Source organism: Nerophis lumbriciformis, linkage group LG26, assembly GCF_033978685.3.
Source record: "Nerophis lumbriciformis linkage group LG26, RoL_Nlum_v2.1, whole genome shotgun sequence".
Lineage (NCBI taxonomy): Eukaryota > Metazoa > Chordata > Actinopteri > Syngnathiformes > Syngnathidae > Nerophis > Nerophis lumbriciformis.
Window position 1 is genome coordinate 790,001 of NC_084573.2, and position 23,302 is coordinate 813,302.

The 23,302-nt window shown below is 41.9% G+C and overlaps 1 protein-coding gene across 1 annotated transcript in view; it reads left to right on the forward strand.

Annotated features, from left to right (window-relative positions):
* The window catches only part of LOC133624090 (transmembrane protein 87A-like), a 46,895-nt gene that overhangs the window by 12,306 nt on the left and 11,287 nt on the right, over positions 1–23,302 (forward strand). Inside the window, exons 3-15 of the mRNA XM_072916157.1 lie at positions 3,420–3,517; positions 3,588–3,704; positions 8,276–8,323; positions 8,383–8,424; positions 8,501–8,606; positions 8,672–8,733; positions 11,318–11,601; positions 14,595–14,688; positions 17,717–17,788; positions 17,886–17,994; positions 21,426–21,484; positions 21,550–21,653; positions 21,726–21,802. Coding sequence (XP_072772258.1) covers positions 3,420–3,517; positions 3,588–3,704; positions 8,276–8,323; positions 8,383–8,424; positions 8,501–8,606; positions 8,672–8,733; positions 11,318–11,601; positions 14,595–14,688; positions 17,717–17,788; positions 17,886–17,994; positions 21,426–21,484; positions 21,550–21,653; positions 21,726–21,802 — 1,272 coding nt within the window. The remainder of the gene's footprint in view (positions 1–3,419; positions 3,518–3,587; positions 3,705–8,275; positions 8,324–8,382; positions 8,425–8,500; positions 8,607–8,671; positions 8,734–11,317; positions 11,602–14,594; positions 14,689–17,716; positions 17,789–17,885; positions 17,995–21,425; positions 21,485–21,549; positions 21,654–21,725; positions 21,803–23,302) is intronic.

Consider the following 23,302-nt stretch of genomic DNA (forward strand, 5'->3'; position numbering starts at 1 on the left):
TATATATATATATATATATATATATATATTAGGGGTGTAACGGTACACAAAAATTCCGGTTCGGTACGTACCTCGGTTTAGAGGTCACGGTTCGGTTCATTTTCGGTACAGTAAAAAAAAATATATATATACATTTTTGGATTATTTATTTACCAAATTTGCAAAATCTTCCACCAGAAATATTTTTCTTAGTGTAATATTTGATGTGAAGTAATGGGAACCTTGGATAGGTCAATAATTCATAATAACATTGATTTTGATTCAATATTATGTTTTGAGCAATGACAGTTTGAAAGAAAAAAAAAACAGCTTTGTTTTATTAGTCAAAATTGCAACTTTTTCTAAATTACATTTAACCTTTAAGTTTTTTTATTTCACTTTTGTTATGTTTTTGTTTATTTGAATAGTATTTTTAGAATGTGCCGTGGGCCTTTAAAACATTAGCTGTGGGCCGCAAATGGCCTCCGGGGCACACTTTTGACACCCCTGCTATAGATAATAAAAAATTAAATGTGATAAATGTATGGATAAAAAGCAGAGCCTGGCGACGCATGCGCGTTTATCATAACTCTCTCTCTCTCTCTCTCTCTGTCTCTGCCCCTCCCTCACCAATGCTGCTGTTTGTTTTGTTTTTAACCCCTTCTTAACCCTGAACGTACATTGAAATACACGCAACCCTAACTCAAAATGCTGGACATTTGAGGCATTTAAGAAACTCCGCCCTGACAGCTCCGCAAAAGAGGACATGTCCGGTGAAAAGAGGACGTATGGTCAGTCTATCCTAGCCCGTTAGCTGCTAGCATGCCGTGTGTTGTGCCTCGCTGTGCATTGTTTACACAACGAGCGTTACGCTACTTAATATGTCCGTGTGGAAAGTCCTTCGGTACACCTCCGAACTGAACCGGAACTCCCGTACCGAAACGGTTCAATACAAATACACGTACCGTTACATACCTAGTGTATACCGTATTTTTCGGACTATAAGTGGCAGTTTTTTTCATAGTTTGGCCGGGGGTGCGACTTATACTCAGGAGCGACTTATGTGTGAAATGATGAACACATTAGCGTCAAATATCAAATAATATTATTCATCTCATTCGCGTGAGTGACGAAGAAAATGTCCGCAATCGTCACACACACGTCAACAATCGTCACTCACACGCCAACCAATAAGAATTCGGCGGGGGCAGGTCATGGCAGAAGTGTATTGTAGGCCATGATATGCTAACTGCTATATGCTATATGCTATTGCCGTAGCTATTAAAATGGATCACATCAACATTGGCGGTAACTTATAAAAACTGAGAAGGACTGAACTAAAATGGCACCGAAAAGTAAATCATTTACTGCAGATTACAAGCCGGACGTAGTGAACTATGCTGCAGAGAACAGCAATCGAGCAGCAGAAAGAAAGGACGCTAGCGGGGCGCATACCAGAGGCGACACCGAGGAAGGAGATTTCATGGGATTTAGCGATCGGGAGTGACAGATTGTTTGGTAAACGTATAGCATGTTCTATATGTTATAGTTATTTGAATGACTCCAGTGTTTCCCACAGGACAGGCATCTATTTGTGGTGGTGTGGTCAGGGGGCGGGGGGTGATGGCGGCAACGGCGATGACCAAGAAGAACGCGGAGTTGGAATATAAGTACAACACTTTATGTACATATTTAGCTCATTAAAATTACCGACAGGAAGGCGAGAAACACTTTATTTCAACAGACTCTGGCGCCGTACCTGTCGTCAAAACTCCAAAGACCGACTGCACAGTTGCGCTACCAAAATAAGAGTCTCAGAAAGCTGGCGTGCACAAGCTAGCAAGCTACGGAGTTTGCCGACAATGTATTTCTTGTAAAGTGTATACAAAGGAGTACAGAAGCTGGACAAATAAGATGCCAAAAACCAACCACTTTCATGTGGTATTGGACAGAAAGGAGGACTTTTTTCTCCTCCATTCGAAAATGCGGACGTTATCAGCACCACTGTCTGATTCCTATCAATGCAAGTCATCACAATCAGGTAATACACCAACTTATATTCTTGTCTTCATGAAAGAAAGGAATCTATATGTGTTAAACATGCTTGTATTATTTTTAAACACCTTTAACTTGTTAACAATATTAACTATATGTATTAAACATACTTGTATTATCATTAAACACTTTTAATTTATTAACAATATTAACTATATGTGTTAAACATGCTTGCATTATCATTAAACACCTTTAACTTGTTAACAAAAACATATATTTCATAAATAAGTAAATATAAATGATATATATGAATGAGGTAGATCCCCACGACTTGATCAATTGAAAAGTAGCTCGCCTGCAGAAAAAGTGTGAGCACCCCTGAGTTACACCCATCTGAACAGGTCAGCCACCTGTTTAAAGCCCGATCACAGTTGAAATCTTGAAATGAAGGGCCTTTAATGGCCAAAACATTAACCTGGACAACATTTTAACAGCTGGTTGGCTCAGATTTTATTCTTTTCATTGCATTCACATGCTGCAGTGGACAATTTAGCTTCATTATTAATGCAGTATCTGAAGCACCGTCTCCACGTGTGTTTATTGACAACAGGGTTATAACCTGGACACGTTAGCTCGTCGGTATGGTAACACGTGACGTGACAACAGCGGCGGTGTTAATGAAGCAGCGTCAGGCTGCTCACCGTGAGTGAAACGCTCGGTGAAGTCGCGGATTAACGTTAAATATATGACGAGCCGCGAGCGATGCAGCTATAACCTATCTACCTACAACCTATATTACCCTCGTATTTTGATCCGGTCGGTCCATTCTTTTACTCCGTCTTTTTCTTCTTCTTCTTCTTCTTCTGGCCCACCAGGTGAATTAAGTGCTATTGGCGGAGTTACAATGCATAGTAGGCTACCGCCACCTACTGCACCAGAGTTGTAACTACAAGGTACATTCACAGACAGAGTCCCATTGCTTTTATGAGCGGTCGAGCGAGTCAAAAGCCGAAAAATCCATTCGTGGCGGACGTAATTCTTTCGTGGCGGGCCGCCACAAATAAATGAATGTGTGGGAAACACTGGACTCTTACCATAATATGTTACGTTAACATACCAGTTGGTTATTTATGCCTCATATAACGTACACTTATTCAGCCTGTTGTTCACTATTCTTCATTTATTTTAAATTGTCTTTCAAATGTCTATTCTTGCTGTTGGCTTTTATCAAATACATTTCCCCAAAAAATGAGACTTATACCGTATATGTTTTTTTTCCTTCTTTATGATGCATTTTCGGCCGGTGCGACGTATACTCCAGAGCGACTTATAGTCCGAAAAATACGGTATATATTATAGTACATGCTGCTAATTAGTGTGGCACGGACGTAACACATGACACAAATTAGCGAAACAGTAATTATGAGGTTTGATCCTGCCTGCAGTCCAGGGTGACGTGGGCTCATGCGACCGAACTGTGGCCTTCAACATCAGCTGGTACCTGCGCTCGTCTGTCTGCTACAACGAGGTCTTCAACACGCCGGTGAGTACTGCCTGCACACCCGTTGACGTACCAGTTGACTCTCATTGGTGTGTCCATGTCCACGCTGCAGGACAACAAGGCCATCAACATGTTCGCCATGGAGCACATGCTGAAAGAAGGCTGGAGTGGCTTCTACAGTCAGGGCTACGTCTACTTTGACAACTGCTCGGCTCTCTTCTCGCCAAAGGTTGGGTTGCTCACCCTCAAACGTTTGGCAATTTGTCCTACATTTCATGATGAAACATCAGAATTATTTTACTGAAAGACACCCAGAATGTACATGGAAATAAAGAATGTGGATTTACAATATTAACTATGAAGGATAAAACACTGAATATTGACAACATATGAGCGTCACACTCCATCCACATATTTTACACAACACAACAAAACTTCAACAAACACAGCAAAATATGCACGCAAAGAGTAAAAAAACCCCACCTACAATCTGATGTACTAAACTTTAGAACTTTGTTGTAAAAATGTCTGTCCCTGACACCCACATTTCAGGCTCTGGAAACACTCTGTGGAAACACTGCTTGGTGCCTCGTCTGAGCTGACTTACATTACCGTAGTAACTCATTAGATGACCATAGTAACTCATTCATACTTGCCAACCCTCCCGGATTTTCCGGGAGACTCCCGAAATTCAGCGCCTCTCCCGAAAACCTCCCGGGACGAATTTTCTCCCGAAAATCTCCCGAAATTCAGGCGGAGCTGGAAGCCACGCCCCCTCCAGCTCCATGCGGACCTGAGTGACGTCAGGTGCACAACACCACGTAAATCGTTGGCCAACCAAAAAGTAACCCCAGTACGCTATAGCCAACATTCACCAGGAGATGGCAACAGACAAACATAGATCACTATTACATTCCTCCCCTTTTAGAAATGTATAGAAGTTACTCAAAATAAATAAACAACCCACCAAAAAATGCAGCAGCTCAATTCAAAAACTGTACTTAAGCCACATTCTTTTCTTTTTTTTTTTTAGTAATGAACTCTTAACCCTCATTTGTAAAAAAAAATAACATGCTTATTATACAAGCAGTATTTGTACACCTTTAACACAGATTTTTATACTGTCTTCAGAGATTCCGTTTTTTTGGTGGTACTCGAAACCTTTCTGGGTACCTGCGAAAGGGTGTTCAGCATGGTTAGAAAAATAGTGACAGAGAATTGAACAAGGATGGACAATTCAACCCTTAGCTCAACAATGAGTAGATGAGTGTTATGTGTGTGTATATGTGTAAATAAATGAACACTGAAATTCAAGTATTTCTTTTATTTATATATATATATATATATATATATATATAATATCCATCCATCCATTTTCTACCGCTTATTCCCTTTGGGGTCGCGGGGGGCGCTGGAGCCTATCTCAGCTACAATCGGGCGGAAGGCGGGGTACACCCTGGACAAGTATATAATAAAATAAAAATATATATAGCTAGAATTCACTGAAAGTCAAGTATTTCTTATATATATATATATATATATATATATATATATATATATATATATATATATATATATATGAAATACTTGACTTTAGAGATGCGCGGATAGGCAATTATTTCATCCGCAACCGCATCAGAAAGTCGTCAACCATCCGCAATTCACCCGATCTAACATTTGATCAGAACCGCATCCGCCCGCACCCGCCCGTTGTTATATATCTAATATAGACGATGCAAGGCATTAGTGAGGTTATAAAGCTTTTGCCTGTTAAAGAAAGGAGACTGATCCAATGCAGCACAGACATTCGCGTGCCACGCTGTCACGACCCAGACGCACACCAGTGCGCAATCATATGGGAGCCGTGCTGAGCGCACCTCCAAGCGCGTCTCGCTGCCGGCGACGGCCGGGTATATGGGCCCGACGCTCCAGCGCCATCCATTTTCAGGGCTAGTTGATTCGGCAGGTGGGTTGTTACACACTCCTTAGCGGGTTCCGACTTCCATGGCCACCGTCCTAGCTGCTGTCTATATCAACCAGGGTGAGCCCCACCCCTTTCGTGAGCGCACTGCGCGCGGAGTGACCCCTGTTACGCGCCCCCGGCAACAGGGGTGGCGGGCAGGTAAGCTGCGCGGGCAGGTAAGCTGCGCGGGCGGAGCGCGCGGAGTGACCCCTGTTACGAGCCCCCGGCCACGGGGGTGGCGGGCAGGTAAGCTGCTTACCTGCTGCGCGTGACGCCGGCCGCGGCGAAGGTGGACGAGGCGGGGTGTCGGTGTGGTGGGCGCGGTGGTGACCCTGGACGTGCGTCGGGCCCTTCTCGCGGATCACCTCAGCTACGGCTCCCGGTGGGGCCCTCTCGGGGGAAGGGGCCTCGGTCCCGGACCCCGGCGAGGCGTCCCTTCTCCGCTCCGTAAAAGTGTCCATCTCTTTTTTTTTCTTCTTCTGTTGTGGCATATGCTGCAGGTGCCTGCTCGTTTTTCGTATGTGGGTAACAACATTTAACTATGTATATATATTTACCAATTGGTTTAACTGCCACCCGCCTGAATCTATTTAAAATCTAATTTTTTTCTATTTCAATTAACCACCCGACCCAACCCGACCCGCGGATTAAATCTATTTTTTTTTTAATTTCATCCGCCCGATCCGCGGATAATCCGCGGACACCGCGGTTGTGCCCGCAAACCGCTCATCTCTACTTGACTTGGTGAATTCTAGCTGTAAATACACTCCTCTCCTCTTAGCCCCGCCCCCAACCACGCCCCCCACCTCCCGAAATCGGAGGTCTCAAGGTTGGCAAGTATGAACTAATTAGATGACAAAGTAACTAATCATGACCATAGTAACTAATTAGATGACCATAGTAACTAATTAGATGACCATAGTAACTAATTATGACCATAGTAACTAATTAGATGACCATAGTAACTAATTAGATGACCATAGTAACTTATTAGATGAGCATAGTAACTAGTATATCATGCAGATTGCAAGACTTAGTATAGTTGAAGACTTCCGGTCATTAGAAAAGATGAGTGCACATCATAATGGCAGCTACACTTTACATCTTAAACATCTAAATAAATAAATATTTGGGAATGTCCGGCGGGCCAGATTGAAAAGCTTAACGGGCCACATGTGGCCCCCGGGCCTTGATTTGCCCAGGTGTGCTCTGCACTAGTGTTCAATGTCGCTATAACTCCTGCAGCTTCAGCTATAGTGGGATTCATCTGATCCAAACAATTACTCACATTTTTTTTTTTTTAGACGTTTTAATGATTTAGTTTCAGAATGTATTTGTTATATTGAGGCGTTTTTGTAAAATTCTGTCTTTTTTTTTATTAAAGAAGTACAAAAAATACTGTATTTTTCGGAGTATAAGCATACTTGCCAACCCTCCCGGATTTTCCGGGAGACTCCCGAAATTCAGCGCCTCACCCGAAAACCTCCCGGGACAAATTTTCTCCCGAAAATCTCCCGAAATTCAGGCGGACTCAGGTCCTCCACAATATAAAAAAGCGTACCTGCCCAATCACGTTATAACTATAGAATGATGGAGGGCGAGTTCTTGGTTTCTTATGTGGGTTTATTGTTAGACAGTTTTATTAACGTCCTCCCAGCGTGGTAACAACACACAACAGCAGTCACTTTTTTGTATACCGTAAAGCAGTTGGTCTGCCGTAAACAGCAATGTTGTAACACTCTTAAACAGGACAATACTGCCATCTAGTGCATTTGATGAAAGCACTTTTGTGCGTGCCACACATCAATGCATCATCAGAGAGGGTGTTCAGCATGGTTAGAAAGATAGTGACAGAGAATAGAACAAGGATGGACAATTCAACCCTTAACTCAACAATGAGTAGATGAGTGTTATGTGTGTGTATATGTGTAAATAAATTAACACTGAAATTCAAGTATTTATTTTATATATATATATATATATATATATATATAATAAAATATATATAAATATATATATATATAATAAAATATATAATAAATAAATTTAAAAAAAAAAAATATATATATATATATATATATATATATAGCTAGAATTCACTGAACGTCAAGTATGTCTTATATATATATATATATATATATATATGAAATACTTGACTTGGTGAATTCTAGCTGTAAATATACTCCTCCCCTTTTAGCCACGCCCCCTCCCACCCCGACCACGCCCACCCACAACCCCCTCCCCCCACCTCCCGAAATCGGAGGTCTCAAGGTTGGCAAGTATGAGTATAAGTCACTCCAGAGTAGAAGTCACACCGGCTGAAAATGCATAATAAAGAAGGAAAAAAACATATATAAATCGCACTGGAGTATAAGTCACATTTTTGGGGGACATTTTTTTTGATAAAAGCCAACAGCAAGAATAGACATTTGAAAGGCAATTTAAAATAAATGAAGAATAGTGAACAACAGGCTGAATAAGTGTACGTTATATGAGGCATAAATAACCAACTGGTATGTTAACGTAACATATTATGGTAAGAGTCATTCAAATAACTATAACATATAGAACATGCTATACAATCTGTCACTCCTAATCGCTAAATCCCATGAAATCTTATACGTCTAGTCTCTTACTTGAATGAGATCAATAATATTATAATGTGTTCATCATTTCACACATAAGTCGCTCCTGAGTATAAGTCGCACCCCCTATGAAAAAAAACTGCCACTTATAGTCCGAAAAATACGGTAGTTATACTTTTAAAACAATATATTTTTTAAATAATACGGTTTATTATTATTTGTATTGATTGTGTCTCTTTCCCCTTCTCCAAGGTGTACTATGCAGACTTCAATCCCTACCAACCCCTGTCTAGTCCCAAGGTGAGTCCCATCAAGTCCTGAACAACAATCACCTTCTTATTTTGCTCTGCTGGATTTAGAGTGACCCTTCCAACCAGAGCCTCACTTGGCCCGACAAGCCGGTAAGAATGACTTCCTGCACCAAATGAAAGACACTTTTGTCAAGTCACTCATGTCATGGCGACGTGGCGCTTGCAGGACATCGGCGCCGTGGCCAAGGCGTGGGAGGACAGCCCTTACCTGTTCATCGTGAAGGTGCAGCCAGTCTTCCGCGGCCCGGAGGAGGAAGACTTTACTTTCACCAGTGAGGAGGAGAACCTTTTTGTTCACTATGGAACACCATGACAACACTTTGCTTTCCCTGCACAGTGAAAGTGGAGATGAAGGGACCACATGACTATTCATCCCCGGCAGACTGGCCCCAGATGATGGTACGTATGAGCAGGACTGTACATTGTCATTGCACTGTTAGTGTGCTGGCATTCACTTCTAATGTACAAAAGCAGTGGAAATGGTAAATAAAAACAGAATGCATCCATCCATTTTCTAACGCTTGTACCGTTCGGGGTCGCGGAGGATGCTGGAGCCTATCTCAGCTGCATTCAGGCAGACCTTTTCAACTTATATTCCGGCAGCGGCGATGACCAAGAAGAACGCGGAGTTGGAATATAATTACAACCCTTTATGTACATATTTATATACAGATTTGAACAATTAGTTATTCACTGAAATATATTTATTAATTGTGGTTCTTACAAAAAAATATATCTTATAAAATATAAAAGCTAAAATGTCTCTTAAAGCTCTGCCCCTTTAATTAGTGCACACTAAATAATTTAACTTTAGCCTTCTACTACAACCATATTATTTACCAGCAACATAAAGTGAAACAGAGGCAGAGGTGTCCTGCCACAGTCAGTCAACCTCCTCCTCCTCCTGCTGCTGCTGAACAGGTCGCACTGGAGCTAGTCGCTCTATGTTTTGTCGTGGTCCTCTCTATAAGGCACATAAGAATATAAATTAGGACCCTTTTCATGAGAAAAATGCATTTCTGATCTGACCCTGCTTTATTTTTCAGTGTTTGCTGAGTCTCACCTGTTCCCTCCACCCTAATTTTTCTACTTGCCCGACTTCTCAAATCTACTTGCCCCAATATTTTTACTTGTCCTGCCTAGGTTTTTTTCTGGCTGTGTAGTGCTCATGGCTTATATCTTGTTAAAATCCTTCCCGTTGACTATTTACAACACTACACAGTATTTATTATTATTATTATCTATAATTACATTTAAATGGCATTGCATACATGTACAATTATATGCTATTTCACATTATTTGACCAGTAGCAGTAGCTTGAGTATTAATGCAGTATCTGAAGCAGCGTCTCCACGTGTGTTTATTGACAACAGGGTTATAACCTGGACACGTTAGCTCGTCGGTATGAAAACAGGTGATTGTTATTACGTGCGTCTGCCTGGACCCGAGTCAAACAGCGACGGTGATAATGAAGCAGCGTCAGGCTGCTCACCGTCAGTGAAACGCTCGGTGAAATCGCGGATTAACATTAAATATATGACGAGCCGCGAGCGATGCAGCTATAACCTATCTACCTATAACATATATTACCCTCGTATTTTGATCCCGTCCGTCCGTCCGTCCCTCTTCTTCTTCTTCTTCTTCTTCTTCTGGCCCACCAGGTGAATGAAGTGCTATTGGCGGAGTTACAATGCATAGTAGGCTACCGCCACCTACTGCACCGGAGTTGTAACTACAAGGTACATTCACAGACAGAGTCCCATTGCTTTTATGAGTGGTCGAGCGAGAAAAAGCCGAAAAATCCATTTGTGGCGGACGTAATTGTTTCGTGGCGGGCCGCCACAAATAAATGAATGTGTGGGAAACACTGGGACTACAGGCAGGCCAGTCTAGTACCCGCACACGCTGTTGTAACACGTGGCTTGGCATCGTCTTGCTGAAATAAGCAGGGGCGTCCATGATAACATTGCTTGGATGGCAACATATGTTGCTCCAAAAGCTGTATGTACCGTTCAGCATTAATGGTGCCTTCACAGATGTGTAAGTTACCCATGTCTTGGCCACTAATACACCCCCATACCATCACACATGCTGCCTTTTACACTTTCACCCTAGAACAATCCGAATGGTTCTTTTCCTCTTTGGTCCAGACAACACGACATCCACAGTTTCCAAAAACAATTTGAAACGTGGACCCGTCAGACCACAGAACACTTTTACACTTTGCATCAGTCCATCTTAGATGAGCTCGGGCCCAGCGAAGTGTTTCTGGGTGTTGTTGATAAATGGCTTTGGCTTTGCATAGTAGAGTTTTAACTTGCACTTACAGATGTAGCGACCAACTGTAGTTACTGACAGTGGTTTTCTGAAGTGTTCCTGAGCCCATGTGGTGATATCCTTTACACACTGATGTGGCTTTTTGATGCAGTAGCGCCTGAGGGATCCAAGGTGTGTAATATTGTGGCTTACGTGCAGTGATTTCGCCACATTCTCTGAACCTTTTGATGATATTACGGAGCGTAGATGGTGAAATCCCGAAATTCCTTGTTGAGAAATGTTGTTCTTAAACAATTTGCTCAGGCATTTGTTGTGACCCTCGCCCCCGTCCTTGTTTGTGAATGACTGAGCATTTCATGGAAGCTGCTTTTATACCCAATCATGGCACCCACCTGTTCCCAATTAGCCTGTGGGATGTTCCAAATAAGAGCATTCCTCTACTTTCTCACTCTTTTTTGCCACTTGTGCCAGCTTTTTTGAATCATGTTGCAGGCATCAAATTCCAAATGAGCTAACATTTGCAAAAAAGAAGAAAGTTTGTCAGTGTGAACATGAAATATCTTGTCTTTGCAGTCTATTCAATTGAGTATAAGTTGAAAAGGATTTGTTGTATTCTCTTTTTATTGACCATTTACACAAGGTGACAACTTCACTGCTTTTGTACTTTGTGTAATGACACCATGTCAATCTCGTGATGTCTCGCAGTTCTTCATGGTCATGTGCATCGTCTACGTCTTTTTCGGGACCCTCTGGCTCTTCTGGTGCGCCTGCTACTGGAGGGACCTGCTGCGCATCCAGTTCTGGATCAGCGGCGTCATCATCCTGGGCATGCTGGAGAAAGCCGTCTTCTACTCGGAGTACCAGAGCATCCGCTACCGAGGCGACTACGTGGAAGGAGCGGTGATATTTGCCGAGCTGCTGTCTGCGCTGAAAAGATCTCTCGCCCGCATCCTGGTCCTCATTGTCAGCCTCGGTTATGGCATCGTCAAGTGAGTTCTTTTTGGACATGGTAGCATGTTGCAATAAGGTCAAACCACCCACATTTGTTACCATTTATTGGCGTATTTGCCAGGGCCATAGAGTGCAAGTAGAAGAAATCCTGCCCTACATTTTAGAAGAAAACATGTTCCATATATTAGCCGCACCGGACTATAAGCCGCAGATACATACGTTGTGAAATAAGTTATTTACACAGAAATATTTTGTGTTTATTTACATACCTTTTATTGTTTCCAAACGGTGTCTGTGACGCGGCAGTAAAACGGCTGATCAAACACAACGGAAGTTGTCATAGTTGACGTTTTGGAGAATTTACTGGGGAATTTGTGAAACTGAAACAACACAAAAATAATTTCATTGTAGTAATGATACTTAATAATACTTACTCTTGTAGACGTGTTAGCATATTAGCTAATGCTACCGACGCTAGCTTCATTACAATGCGATGGCACGTACTTATATGCATGAAAACACCCCTACAGGCATAACTCATGTGACCGTTTAATAACTATGAATTGTTTTAGTTAAATTGTGAAACTTACAAACGTTGCTGGGAGCGATGAATGTAAAATACTTTCGAGCAGAAACGCTACGGACATTTTTTTTTTCTCTCGGTTCGAGGCAAAACAGGAAGTGCATTTTCAATTCGTCCAAAAGACGTCGAAATAACACACCATTTCAGTCCTCTGCTTGGGTTGAATAAAAACTATGGAACAAAACATTATAGCAATTAGCGGGGGGGGGGGGGGGGGGGAATCATAAATTCGCCCCACTTTTTTATAATCCGCAGGGTTCAAAGCGTAGGGAAAAATATTAAACACATTTAAGTAATATATTGCATGAAAGGATACATAATGTGTTAATAATAATAATAATAATAATAGATTTTATTTGTAAAAAGCACTTTACATTGAGTAAACAACCTCAAAGTGCTGCAGTGTATTAAAAAAAATAAAAATAAAAAGATAATAAAAAATAAATACAAATAAAAACTAGAACAGCCAAATAGCTAAAACTAGTATGCATATATCTAAAAAAAAAAAAAAGGCATTTTTTAAAAAGAAGGGTTTTTAAGCCTTTTTTAAAAGCATCCACAGTCTGTGGTGCCCTCAGGTGGTCAGGGAGAGTGTTCCACAGACTGGGAGCGGCGGAGCAGAAAGCCCGGTCTCCCATTGTTCGTAGCTTTGTCCTCGTAGGTTGGAGGAGGTTAGCCTGTCCGGAGCGGAGGTGTGGTGTGGAGGATTTGGGGGTGAGTAGTTCTTTGAGGTAGAGGGGGGCATTTCCATGGAGGCACTGGTGGGTTAGTAGGGAGACTTTGAATCCAATTCTGAGTGGAACAGGAAGCCAGTGAAGGGATTTGAGAGTTGGTGTGATATGGTCATATTTCCGGGATCCTAGCAGTGCTATGTTATATTATTTATGCACTATGGACCATAATTAGTTTAAAAAAAAAAATCTCAAATATTGTAAAAATGCTTCTCTGTGCTTTATTTTGAAAAACTTGCATCGGAATCGCTTGTCAGCATAAGCGCCACAGCGTGATCACCCTGGGACGGAGTTGGCATTTGGCAAAAGTAAGGAAACAAAACAAGTTCAAAAGAAAATAACATTTAATAAAATGAATGCATTTCTTGTGAAAACTACTCTTATTTTGACATTACTATCCAGTTAGTTTTACACGACTTCATGGACTGTTCACATATTTGGCAAACTTACCATATTTTCCGGACCATAGGGCGCACCGGATTATAAGGCGCATTAAAGGAGTCTTTTTTTTCTTTTTTTTCTAAATGTAAAAGACTTCCTTGTGGTCTGCAGAACATGTGATGGTGGTTCTTTGCTCAAAATGTTGCATAGATGATGTTTTACACATCATCTTCAACTCACTTTCCGACAGTCTCTTCAGGATTGCTCTTATTTACGTGCCTCCACTTGGACAGCGTCATCTTTGTTGTAGCGGTGTAGCGTGCAAGGACGGGAGTGGAAGAAGTGTCAAAAGAAGAAGCTAACTGTTTTAATGACATTCACACTTTACTTCAATCAATAACGGAGCAGCATGTCCTCCGGGACTCTCTAATAACTAAAGTTCCTTGGGTGATTAATGTAAAGTCACTACACCGGTATGTTTTAGTGCTTTCATGGCGAGTTTACTGACAGATATAAGTAAGAACTTTACACTACTTTATATTAGAAATGGCAACAGTGAATGTCACATAAGAAGATAGAGAAAAAGACGATTATCAACTATGGTGTCGACACGGACTACAAAGGCGGTAGTGCGCAATTTTTTAGGATTTATGCAGATCCCAAATACAGATCAGCGGGTACCAGAAGGTAAGAAAGGTTAATATAATATAATATAAGAAACATATACGTTAATACTAATAACACACATTTGTTTTTAAGTATATGTATAACATGTTTTAGCCTTTTTAGCCTCTAAAGGCTCTTATTTCCAAAATTGTGTACAGTACTGAATTGGGGTCTTATGGCCGCTTATGTGGACACTTATACTGCCATCTGGTGGTGTCAGAAGAGTATAACATATAATGGAATTTGGAAGAAAAAAAGTGTAAAAATAAGAATTAGCATGTCACTAAACATGAAGTACACATTTGTGTACTTATGGACTAAGTACATCATATCAAAAGATGATTCTTAGTTTTTATTCTAATTAGGGTCCAATAAGCCCAAATAGCAAAGAGAAATTTCAAAAAAGCATGTAAACAAACAGCTTGGGCCTTAAATTAAAGAAAATATATGCATCGTCGACAGTTATGCAAAATATATGATGATGTCATATTGCCCGTGCACCAAGCCACACTCCCACTGCCACAGATATATTTGGGCAATTATGGGGAGTGCAATACAAATGTTTGGGCTGTACTCAGTTTAGTCAGATACTTAGTCTGGATTATGTTGTTGGGGTTCATGCATTACTTGTTGACAAATGGAATTGAGGGATGATATTTGTCTCATTCAGGCCCAGGTTAGGAACCACAGTGCACCGGCTGGCAGCCGTTGGGCTTCTTTACCTCCTCTTCTCTTCAGTGGAGGGCGTGCTGAGAGTGACGGGGGTAAGTGGCATTACTCTCACTATTTTCTCCTCATTTCAGCATATTTGTGGCCTTCAAGTGTGCGCAGTTTGTCTTTTTCTGCACACTAAATCATGTCAGCTTTCAAAGCCCTTGTGGTAAAAACGTGTAAGGCTGCAGCTAACGATTATTTTTCTATCGATTAATCTATAGATTATTTTTTCGATTAATCTGTTAATCTATAGATTATTTTTTTCGATTAATCTATAGATTCTTTTTCCTTTTACCGATTTTTTTTTTAATTTAAAATGAAGATGAAAAAATAAATGTAGGCCAGTTTTTTCAAAAGGCATGACTTTTATTTACAAAAAAAAGTATGGCCACTCAGTCAACATTGACAACAACATGACAAAATATTCTGTAACAATGTAAACATTTAAAACTTTTAACATTTAACAAAATTAAAAGTAGCGTATTTGCTTTTTAATGTGCAAATATAAAAGTAAACATCCAGTGCAAATCTTAATATTCTGCAATAGTATAAGCATTTCTAAAGTAAAAGTATTGCTTATTTTGCTTTAAAATGTGCAAAAATAAAGATAAACATCCAATACAAAAAAGTGCAAAACTAAATATTCTGTAACAGTGTAAACATTTCAACAAAAGTAAAAGTATTGCTTATTTTGCTTAATAACACAACAATGATAGTATGATTAAAGTGAAAGTGAATTGTTGGTTTGTACATAGTATATGTAACTGTTAATGTTGTAAAAGGTATTTGCACAACTAATTAACGTTAGCGTTAAAGAGGAGCGCGTCTTTGTAAACACTGAACAGGCACGCCAAACGCGCCTCTCAGAGCGAAACAGTGTTTTAGTTTATGAATTTACAACGCAGATACAAATGACACATTCATGTTTTTGTGTAATGATGACAACGTATACTCACGCGGACCATTGACTAGTTGATGGTGATGGCAAGAACGCTGTCGGGTGTTTTCTTTTCAAATGTTCGTTCATAGCCGTTGTGCTGCTATGATAGGCCATTTCCGCTCGACACAGTGTGCATACAACAACTGTCAAGTGTTTTGCTTTTTTCGCTGTGCTTATCCCACACTTGAAGGGATGTACCAATGCTGAATGTGGCTTCTGGATTTCACTCAAAAGACCAGACCGTAGTTACTTTTTCCTTTTATTTTCCTTTAGTTTGCAACAGTTTTTCCAACAAAGAAACAGCTTCTTTTTTCTTCTTTAGTCTTTTTAGCAGTCTTTAGCAGTGTTAGTAGACTTTAGTTTCTTTAGCTGTCATTAGCTGTCTTTAGTAGCCTTTAGTAGCCTTTAGTAGCCTTTAGTAGGTGAAAAACCTTTAAGGACAAAACACCACAAGATTAACATGCTGTAAAAAATCAATCAATTATCAATCCCATAATTTACAATTATTAATTAGGCAATCAAACTCTTAACCATTAAACAAGTGCAAGAAAATGGACACATCTTTTCACTTTAAGTTAAAACAGATTTTAAATAAATTGTCTCAACATAAATGCACCAAGATACATATAAAATACATTTAAACCCAGAAACACAATAGATAAATGCAACAGAAAACCCAATATGCAAATACATAAATACCTAACCAATTAACCACCTATTTAGATACATATTTAAAATCCATATTCAATATAAATATATTATTAATTTAGCAGTGAAACACTCAATCTTAAACGCTGTCTACTGGTAGAAAAATGCCCCTTTTTCTATGCCCTCACCAGCAGCCAATGATCCAACACAGTTAAATCCAACACTTGAAGTTGAGTGACTTCACCCTCCTGATGAAGCAAACTGCTCCAACATTTATCAAACTAAGCAAAGAATATCAACACTAAACAACAGTTACATAACACACTGTGTGTATTTAGCCTCCAGACTAAGCACGCTACATGTACCCCCCCCCCCCCCCCCCCCCTCCCCCCCCAATCTCACCAGCGCAACAGGTGCGCCACACCCACGAAGAGAAATATTAAATCTTACATACTTTTGGCACAACTCTGTGTTATCTGTAATGAACTAAAACCTTTTTCCACTCTGCGCTGGCGTCTTTTGTACTCCTTGATTTGACAAAGCTGTCTAATTACCGGGCTCGCGCACCAGCAGATGAGACGGGAGCGCGCCGCGTTATACCTGCGCGCGAACGTAAACTGATCGGCTCTGATTTTATAAGCCGACTGGCCGAAATAATGCCGAATTATATACATTTCCTGGGGTTGCCTAGGTGAATAGGGAGGCGGATGTGCTCTAAGATAAAATATAATTTTATTAAGTGGGGTTTGGCTGGTTGCTAAGCAGCCACGGTTGCGAGCTCGCGCGTCAGCTGACGAGACAGCTGTTCACCGCTACAACATTATTAGACCGTTTATTGAAATACTCCCACACTTTTGACGACTTTTGGCGTGCTTTTTTTTCCCTCGCTCGCACCGCTCGCATCATCTGCTTTGCGCTCCGCCATGACGGCAGTGTGACGTAAATATGCGACGCGTCAAAGCATAAAAACGGCGTCGACGTATTTACGTAACCGATGACGTCGATGACGTCGACTACGTCGACACGTCGTTTCAGCCTTAAAAACGTGTGATCAAAACAACGGTAATCAGTTGTAATACCAGTTTCCACCACTTGTGGCAGTAATGACCATATCAAACAAACAGAAGAAGTCTGGAACTAAAGTCGGAGAAAAGCTTAAGCGCAAAAATCATGACTAAAGTGGTGACACTGTGATTTAATTGGCTCTTAAATTGTATTGACAGTTTATTTACGAAACACAAATTGTATTTATTACTAATTTAGTTAGAATTTAGGTCAACCATTATATATTGAAGTATTTATTTATGAGAACTTTAATTATTGTTTAGTTATGTATTTAATAATTCTTTACTTGCTCATGTATTTATTTACTTGAATAGAGAACAAACAAATGGGTTAAAAACTCCCTTTCAGACATGCTTGTAGTGGGACAACTGGAAATATGTGATGAATTATTATTAAAAATAACACCAACCATCTGGTTTCTCCAGGGTTTCTACGGGACGGTTGCCTTGGTGGCCAATCTCAGCTTGTCCCTCATTGACTCCTGCGTCATGTGGTGGATATCCTTCAGACATCTGACGTCCTCCCATCACACACTCCGTGTTTAACGCTGTGTAGTTTGAAGTTGATGTTATGTTCTCCCTGACTTGGCGCCACATCTTCATCAGTCTGTCGCAGACCACCCGGCTGCTGAAGCTGCGCAGGAACGTGGTGAAGCTCTCCTTGTACCAACACTTCACCAACACGCTCATCTTCTCCGTGGTCGGTGGGTGTCAAACCTGGACATTTGTTTATGTTTAAGGCAGTGTTTTTCAACCTTTTCTGAGCCAAGGCACATTTTTTTTGCGTTGAAAAAATGCGGAGGCAAACCACCAGCAGAAATCATTAAACAACGAAACTCAGTTGACAGTAAAAAGTGGTTGGATATGACTTTAAAGCATAACCAAGCATGCATCAATATAGCTCTTGTCTCAAAGTAGGTGTACTGTCACCACCTGTCACATCACACCCTGACTTTTTTGTGTTTTATTTCTTGTCTTGCGCTCCTATTTTGGTGGCTTTTCCTGTAGCAGTTTCATGTCTTCCTTTGAGCAATATTTCCCGCATCTACTTTGTTTTAGCAAGCAAGAACATTTCAGTTGTTTTTATCCTTCTTTGTGGGGACATTGTTGATTGTCATGTCATGTTCGGATGTACATTGTGGACGCCATCTTTGCTCCACACACAGTAAGCTTAGGGAAGGCTATGCAGAATTAAACTAAAACTGAACTGGCTACAAAGTAAACAAAAACAGAATGCTGGACGACAGCAAAGACTTGCTGTGGAGCATGACAATCAACAATGTCCCCACAAAGAAGGATAAAAACAAGTGAAATATTCTTGATTGCTAAAACAAAGTAGATGCAGGGAAATATCGCTTAAAGGAAGACATGAACCTGCTACAGGAAAATGCCCAAAAAAGAGAAAAAGACACCAAAATGGGAGCGCAAGACAAGAAGTAAAACACAAAAAAGTCCAAATAAGTCATGGTGTGATGTGACAGGTGGTGACAGTACACCTACTTTGAGACAAGAGCTATATTGATATTGGTTATGCTTTAAAGTCATATCCAACAACCACTTTTTACTGCCAACTGAGTTTAGTTTTTTAATGATTTCTGCTGGTGGTGTGCCTCCGCATTTTTTCAACGCAAAAAAAATGTGCCTTGGCTCAAAAAAGGTTGAAAAACACTGAAGTAGACAACCAAAATAATGGAGCAAAAAAATACATGCAACCATGTTGTGTAAAAAGTACACAATCATTCATATGAGCACAGCTCTAAGTTGTGAAAAAGGTTGAAAAATATTCCCCGCATCTACTTTGTTTTAGCAATCAAGAACATTTCAGTTGTTTTTATCCTTCTTTGTGGGGACATTGTTGATTGTCATGTCATGCACGGATGTACATTGTGGACGCCGTCTCTGCTCCACAGTAAGTCTTTGCTGTCGTCCAGCATTCTGTTTTTGTTTACTTTGTAGCCAGTTCAGTTTTAGTTTCGTTCTGCATAGCCTTCCCTAAGCTTCAATACCTTTTCTTAGAAAGGCATTGGAAATTTGGAAGTCTTTACCACCAGACCTTCGTAACTTAGACTCAATATCCATCCATCCATCTTCTTCCGCTTATCCGAGGTCGGGTCGCGGGGGCAGCAGCCTAAGCAGGGAAGCCCAGACTTCCCTCTCCCCAGCCACTTCGTCCAGCTCTTCCTGTGGGACCCCGAGGCGTTCCCAGGCCAGCCGGGAGACATAGTCTTCCCAACGTGTCCTGGGTCTTCCCCGCGGCCTCCTACCGGTCGGACGTGCCCTAAACACCTCCCTAGGGAAGGCGTTCGGGTGGCATCCTGACCAGATGCCCGAACCACCTCATCTGGCTCCTCTCCATGTGGAGGAGCAGCGGCTTTACTTTGAGCTCCCCCCGGATGACAGAGCTTCTCACCCTATCTCTAAGGGAGAGCCCCGCCACCCGGCGGAGGAAACTCATTTGGGCCGCTTGTACCCGTGATCTTGTCCTTTCGGTCATAACCCAAAGCTCATGACCATAGGTGAGGATGGGAACGTAGATCGACCGGTAAATTGAGAGCTTTGCCTTCCGGCTCAGCTCCTTCTTCACCACAACGGATCGATACAGCGTCCGCATTACTGAAGACGCCGCACCGATCCGCCTGTCGATCTCACCATCCACTCTTCCCTCACTCGTGAACAAGACTCCGAGGTACTTGAACTCCTCCACTTGGGGCAAGATCTCCTTCCCAACCCGGAGATGGCACTCCACCCTTTTCCGGGCGAGAACCATGGACTCGGACTTGGAGGTGCTGATTCCCATCCCAGTCGCTTCACACTCGGCTGCGAACCGATCCAGTGAGAGCTGAAGATCCTGGCCAGATGAAGCCATCAGGACCACATCATCTGCAAAAAGCAGAGACCTAATCCTGCAGCCACCAAACCAGATCCCCTCAACGCCTTGACTGCGCCTAGAAATTCTGTCCATAAAAGTTATGAACAGAATCGGTGACAAAGGGCAGCCTTGGCGGAGTCCAACCCTCACTGGAAACGTGTCCGACTTACTACCGGCAATGCGGACCAAGCTCTGGCACTGATCATACAGGGAGCGGACTGCCACAATCAGACAGTCCGATACCCCATACTCTCTGAGCACTCCCCATAGGACCTCCCAGGGTACACGGTCAAATGCCTTCTCCAAGTCCACAAAGCACATGTAGACTGGTTGGGCAAACTCCCATGCACCCTCAAGGACCCTGCCGAGAGTATAGAGCTGGTCCACAGTTCCACGACCAGGACGAAAACCACACTGTTCCTCCTGAATCCGAGGTTGGACTATCCGGCGTAGCCTCCTCTCCAGTACACCTGAATAGACCTTACCGGGAAGGCTGAGGAGTGTGATCCCACGATAGTTAGAACACACCCTCCGGTTCCCCTTTTTAAAGAGAGGAACCACCACCCCGGTCTGCCAATCCAGTGGTACCGCCCCCGATGTCCACGCGATGCTGCAGAGTCTTGTCAACCAAGACAGCCCCACAGCATCCAGAGCCTTAAGGAACTCCGGGCGGATCTCTTCCACCCCCGGGGCCTTGCCACCGAGGAGCTTTTTAACTACCTCAGCAACCTAGAAATAGGAGAGCCCACCACAGACTCCCCAGGCACTGCTTCCTCATAGGAAGACGTGTTGGTGGGATTGAGGAGGCCTTCGAAGTATTCCCTCCACCGATCCACAACATCCGCAGCCGACTCAATATCCCTCTTCAAATCAAGACTCAAAACACACCTATTCCTGACTGCTCATTCATTGTAATCATCTTATCTTCTCTATCTTTGTTGTTGTTTTTATCCAATTTGATTTTATTGTTTTGATTATGTACGGTGTCCTTGAGTGCCCAGAAAGGCGCCTTATAAGTAAATTTATTATTAGGAGCACTCACCTTTTTTTATTTTTTATTTAAACATTAGACACCTTTTTACCTGCACACTGCCTCCCGCTGTTTCCCACATCTACAAAGCAATTAGCTACCTACTGATATGGAGGAGTATTACACGGTTACTCAACAACAACACATCATTTGCAGACTATAATGACTGGTTTAAGGCAACATTTGTGATGCGACTGCATCAAGTGGCTGATGAGTGTGTCTAAATGTGTCCGCAGCATCCATCATATTCATCATATGGACCACCAAAGTCTTCAAGCTGGTGGACTGCCAGAAGGTGTGTTTATTGTGAGCATCAATCCATGCATGCACTAATATCCTGTCCCCTCCTTCTGTCCACAGAGTTGGAGGGACTTGTGGGTGGACGACGCCTTCTGGCGTCTCCTCTTCTCCACCATCCTTCTGGTCATCATGGTGCTGCTGCGGCCCTCCGCCAACAGCCAGAGGTCCCTTTCCACTGTCCCTCCTCGTACAGTAGATGGGTGATGTCACAGCCTTGGCTTTGTGCTTCCTCTCAGGTTCTCCCACTCGCCTCTGATCGACGAGGACGACGAAGAGGATGACGCCAAGGAGCCCATGTTGAATGAAGCATTTGGTATGTAAGACATGGTAACACCCGTCAACGGAATATCTTGCAATTGTTCATGTTCCCCTTTTTGTGGCCGCTTGGCAGAATTCATGAACAGTTGACAGTGTCGTGCCCCTGTCAAGAAGTCACACCAATATACACAAGCAGTGAAGTTGTCACCTTGTGTAAATAAAAAGAGAATGCAACAAATCCTTTTCAACTTACAGTGGGGCAAAAAAGTATTTAGTCAGCCACCAATTGTGCAAGTTCTCCCACTTAAAATGATGACAGAGGTCTGTAATTTTCATCATAGGTACACTTCAACTGTGAGAGACAGAATGTGAAAAAAAATCCAGGAATTCACATTGTAGGAATTTTAAAGAATTTATTTGTAAATTATGGTGGAAAATAAGTATTTGGTCACTTCAAACAAGGAAGATCTCTGGCTCTCACAGACCTGTAACTTCTTCTTTAAGAAGCTCTTCTGTCCTCCACTCGTTACCTGTATTAATGGCACCTGTTTGAACTCGTTATCTGTATAAAAGACACCTGTCCACAGCCTCAAACAGTCAAACTCCACTATGGCCAAGACCAAAGAGCTGTCGAAGGACACCAGGAAAAAAATTGTAGACCTGCACCAGACTGAAGTTTGCCAGAGAGCACATGGATGATACAGCAAAGGCTTGGGAGAATGTCATGTGGTCAGATGAAACCAAAATAGAACTTTTTGGTATAAACTCAACTCGTCGTGTTTGGAGGAAGAAGAATACTGAGTTGCATCCCAAGAACACCATACCTACTGTGAAGCTTGGGGGTGGAAACATCCTGCTTTGGGGTTGTTTTTCTGCTAAGGGGACAGGCCGACTGATCCGTGTTAAGGAAAGAATGAATGGGGCCATGTATCGTGAGATTTTCAGCCAAAACCTCCTTCCATCAGTGAGAGCTTTGAAGATGAAACGTGGCTGGGTCTTCCAGCATGACAATGATCCCAAACACACCGCCCGGGCAACAAAGAAGTGGCTCCGTAAGAAGCATTTGAAAGTCCTGGAGTGGCCTAGCCAGTCTCCAGACCTCAACCCCATAGAAAATCTGTGGAGGGAGTTGAAAGTCCGTGTTGCTCGGCGACAGCCCCAAAACATCACTGCTCTCGAGAAGATCTGCATGGAGGAATGGGCCAAAATACCAGCTACTGTGTGTGCAAACCTGGTAAATACCTATAGTAATCGTTTGACCTCAGTTATTGCCAACAAAGGTTATATTACAAAGTATTGAGTTGAATTTTTGTTATTGACCAAATACTTATTTTCCACCATAATTTACAAATAAATTATTTAAAAATCCTACAATATGAATTCCTGGATTTTTTTTTCACATTCTGTCTCTCACAGTTGAAGTGTACCTATGATGAAAATTACAGACCTCTGTCATCATTTTAAGTGGGAGAACTTGCACAATTGGTGGCTGACTAAATACTTTTTTGCCCCACTGTATATTCAATTGAATAGACTGCAAAGACAAGATATTTCA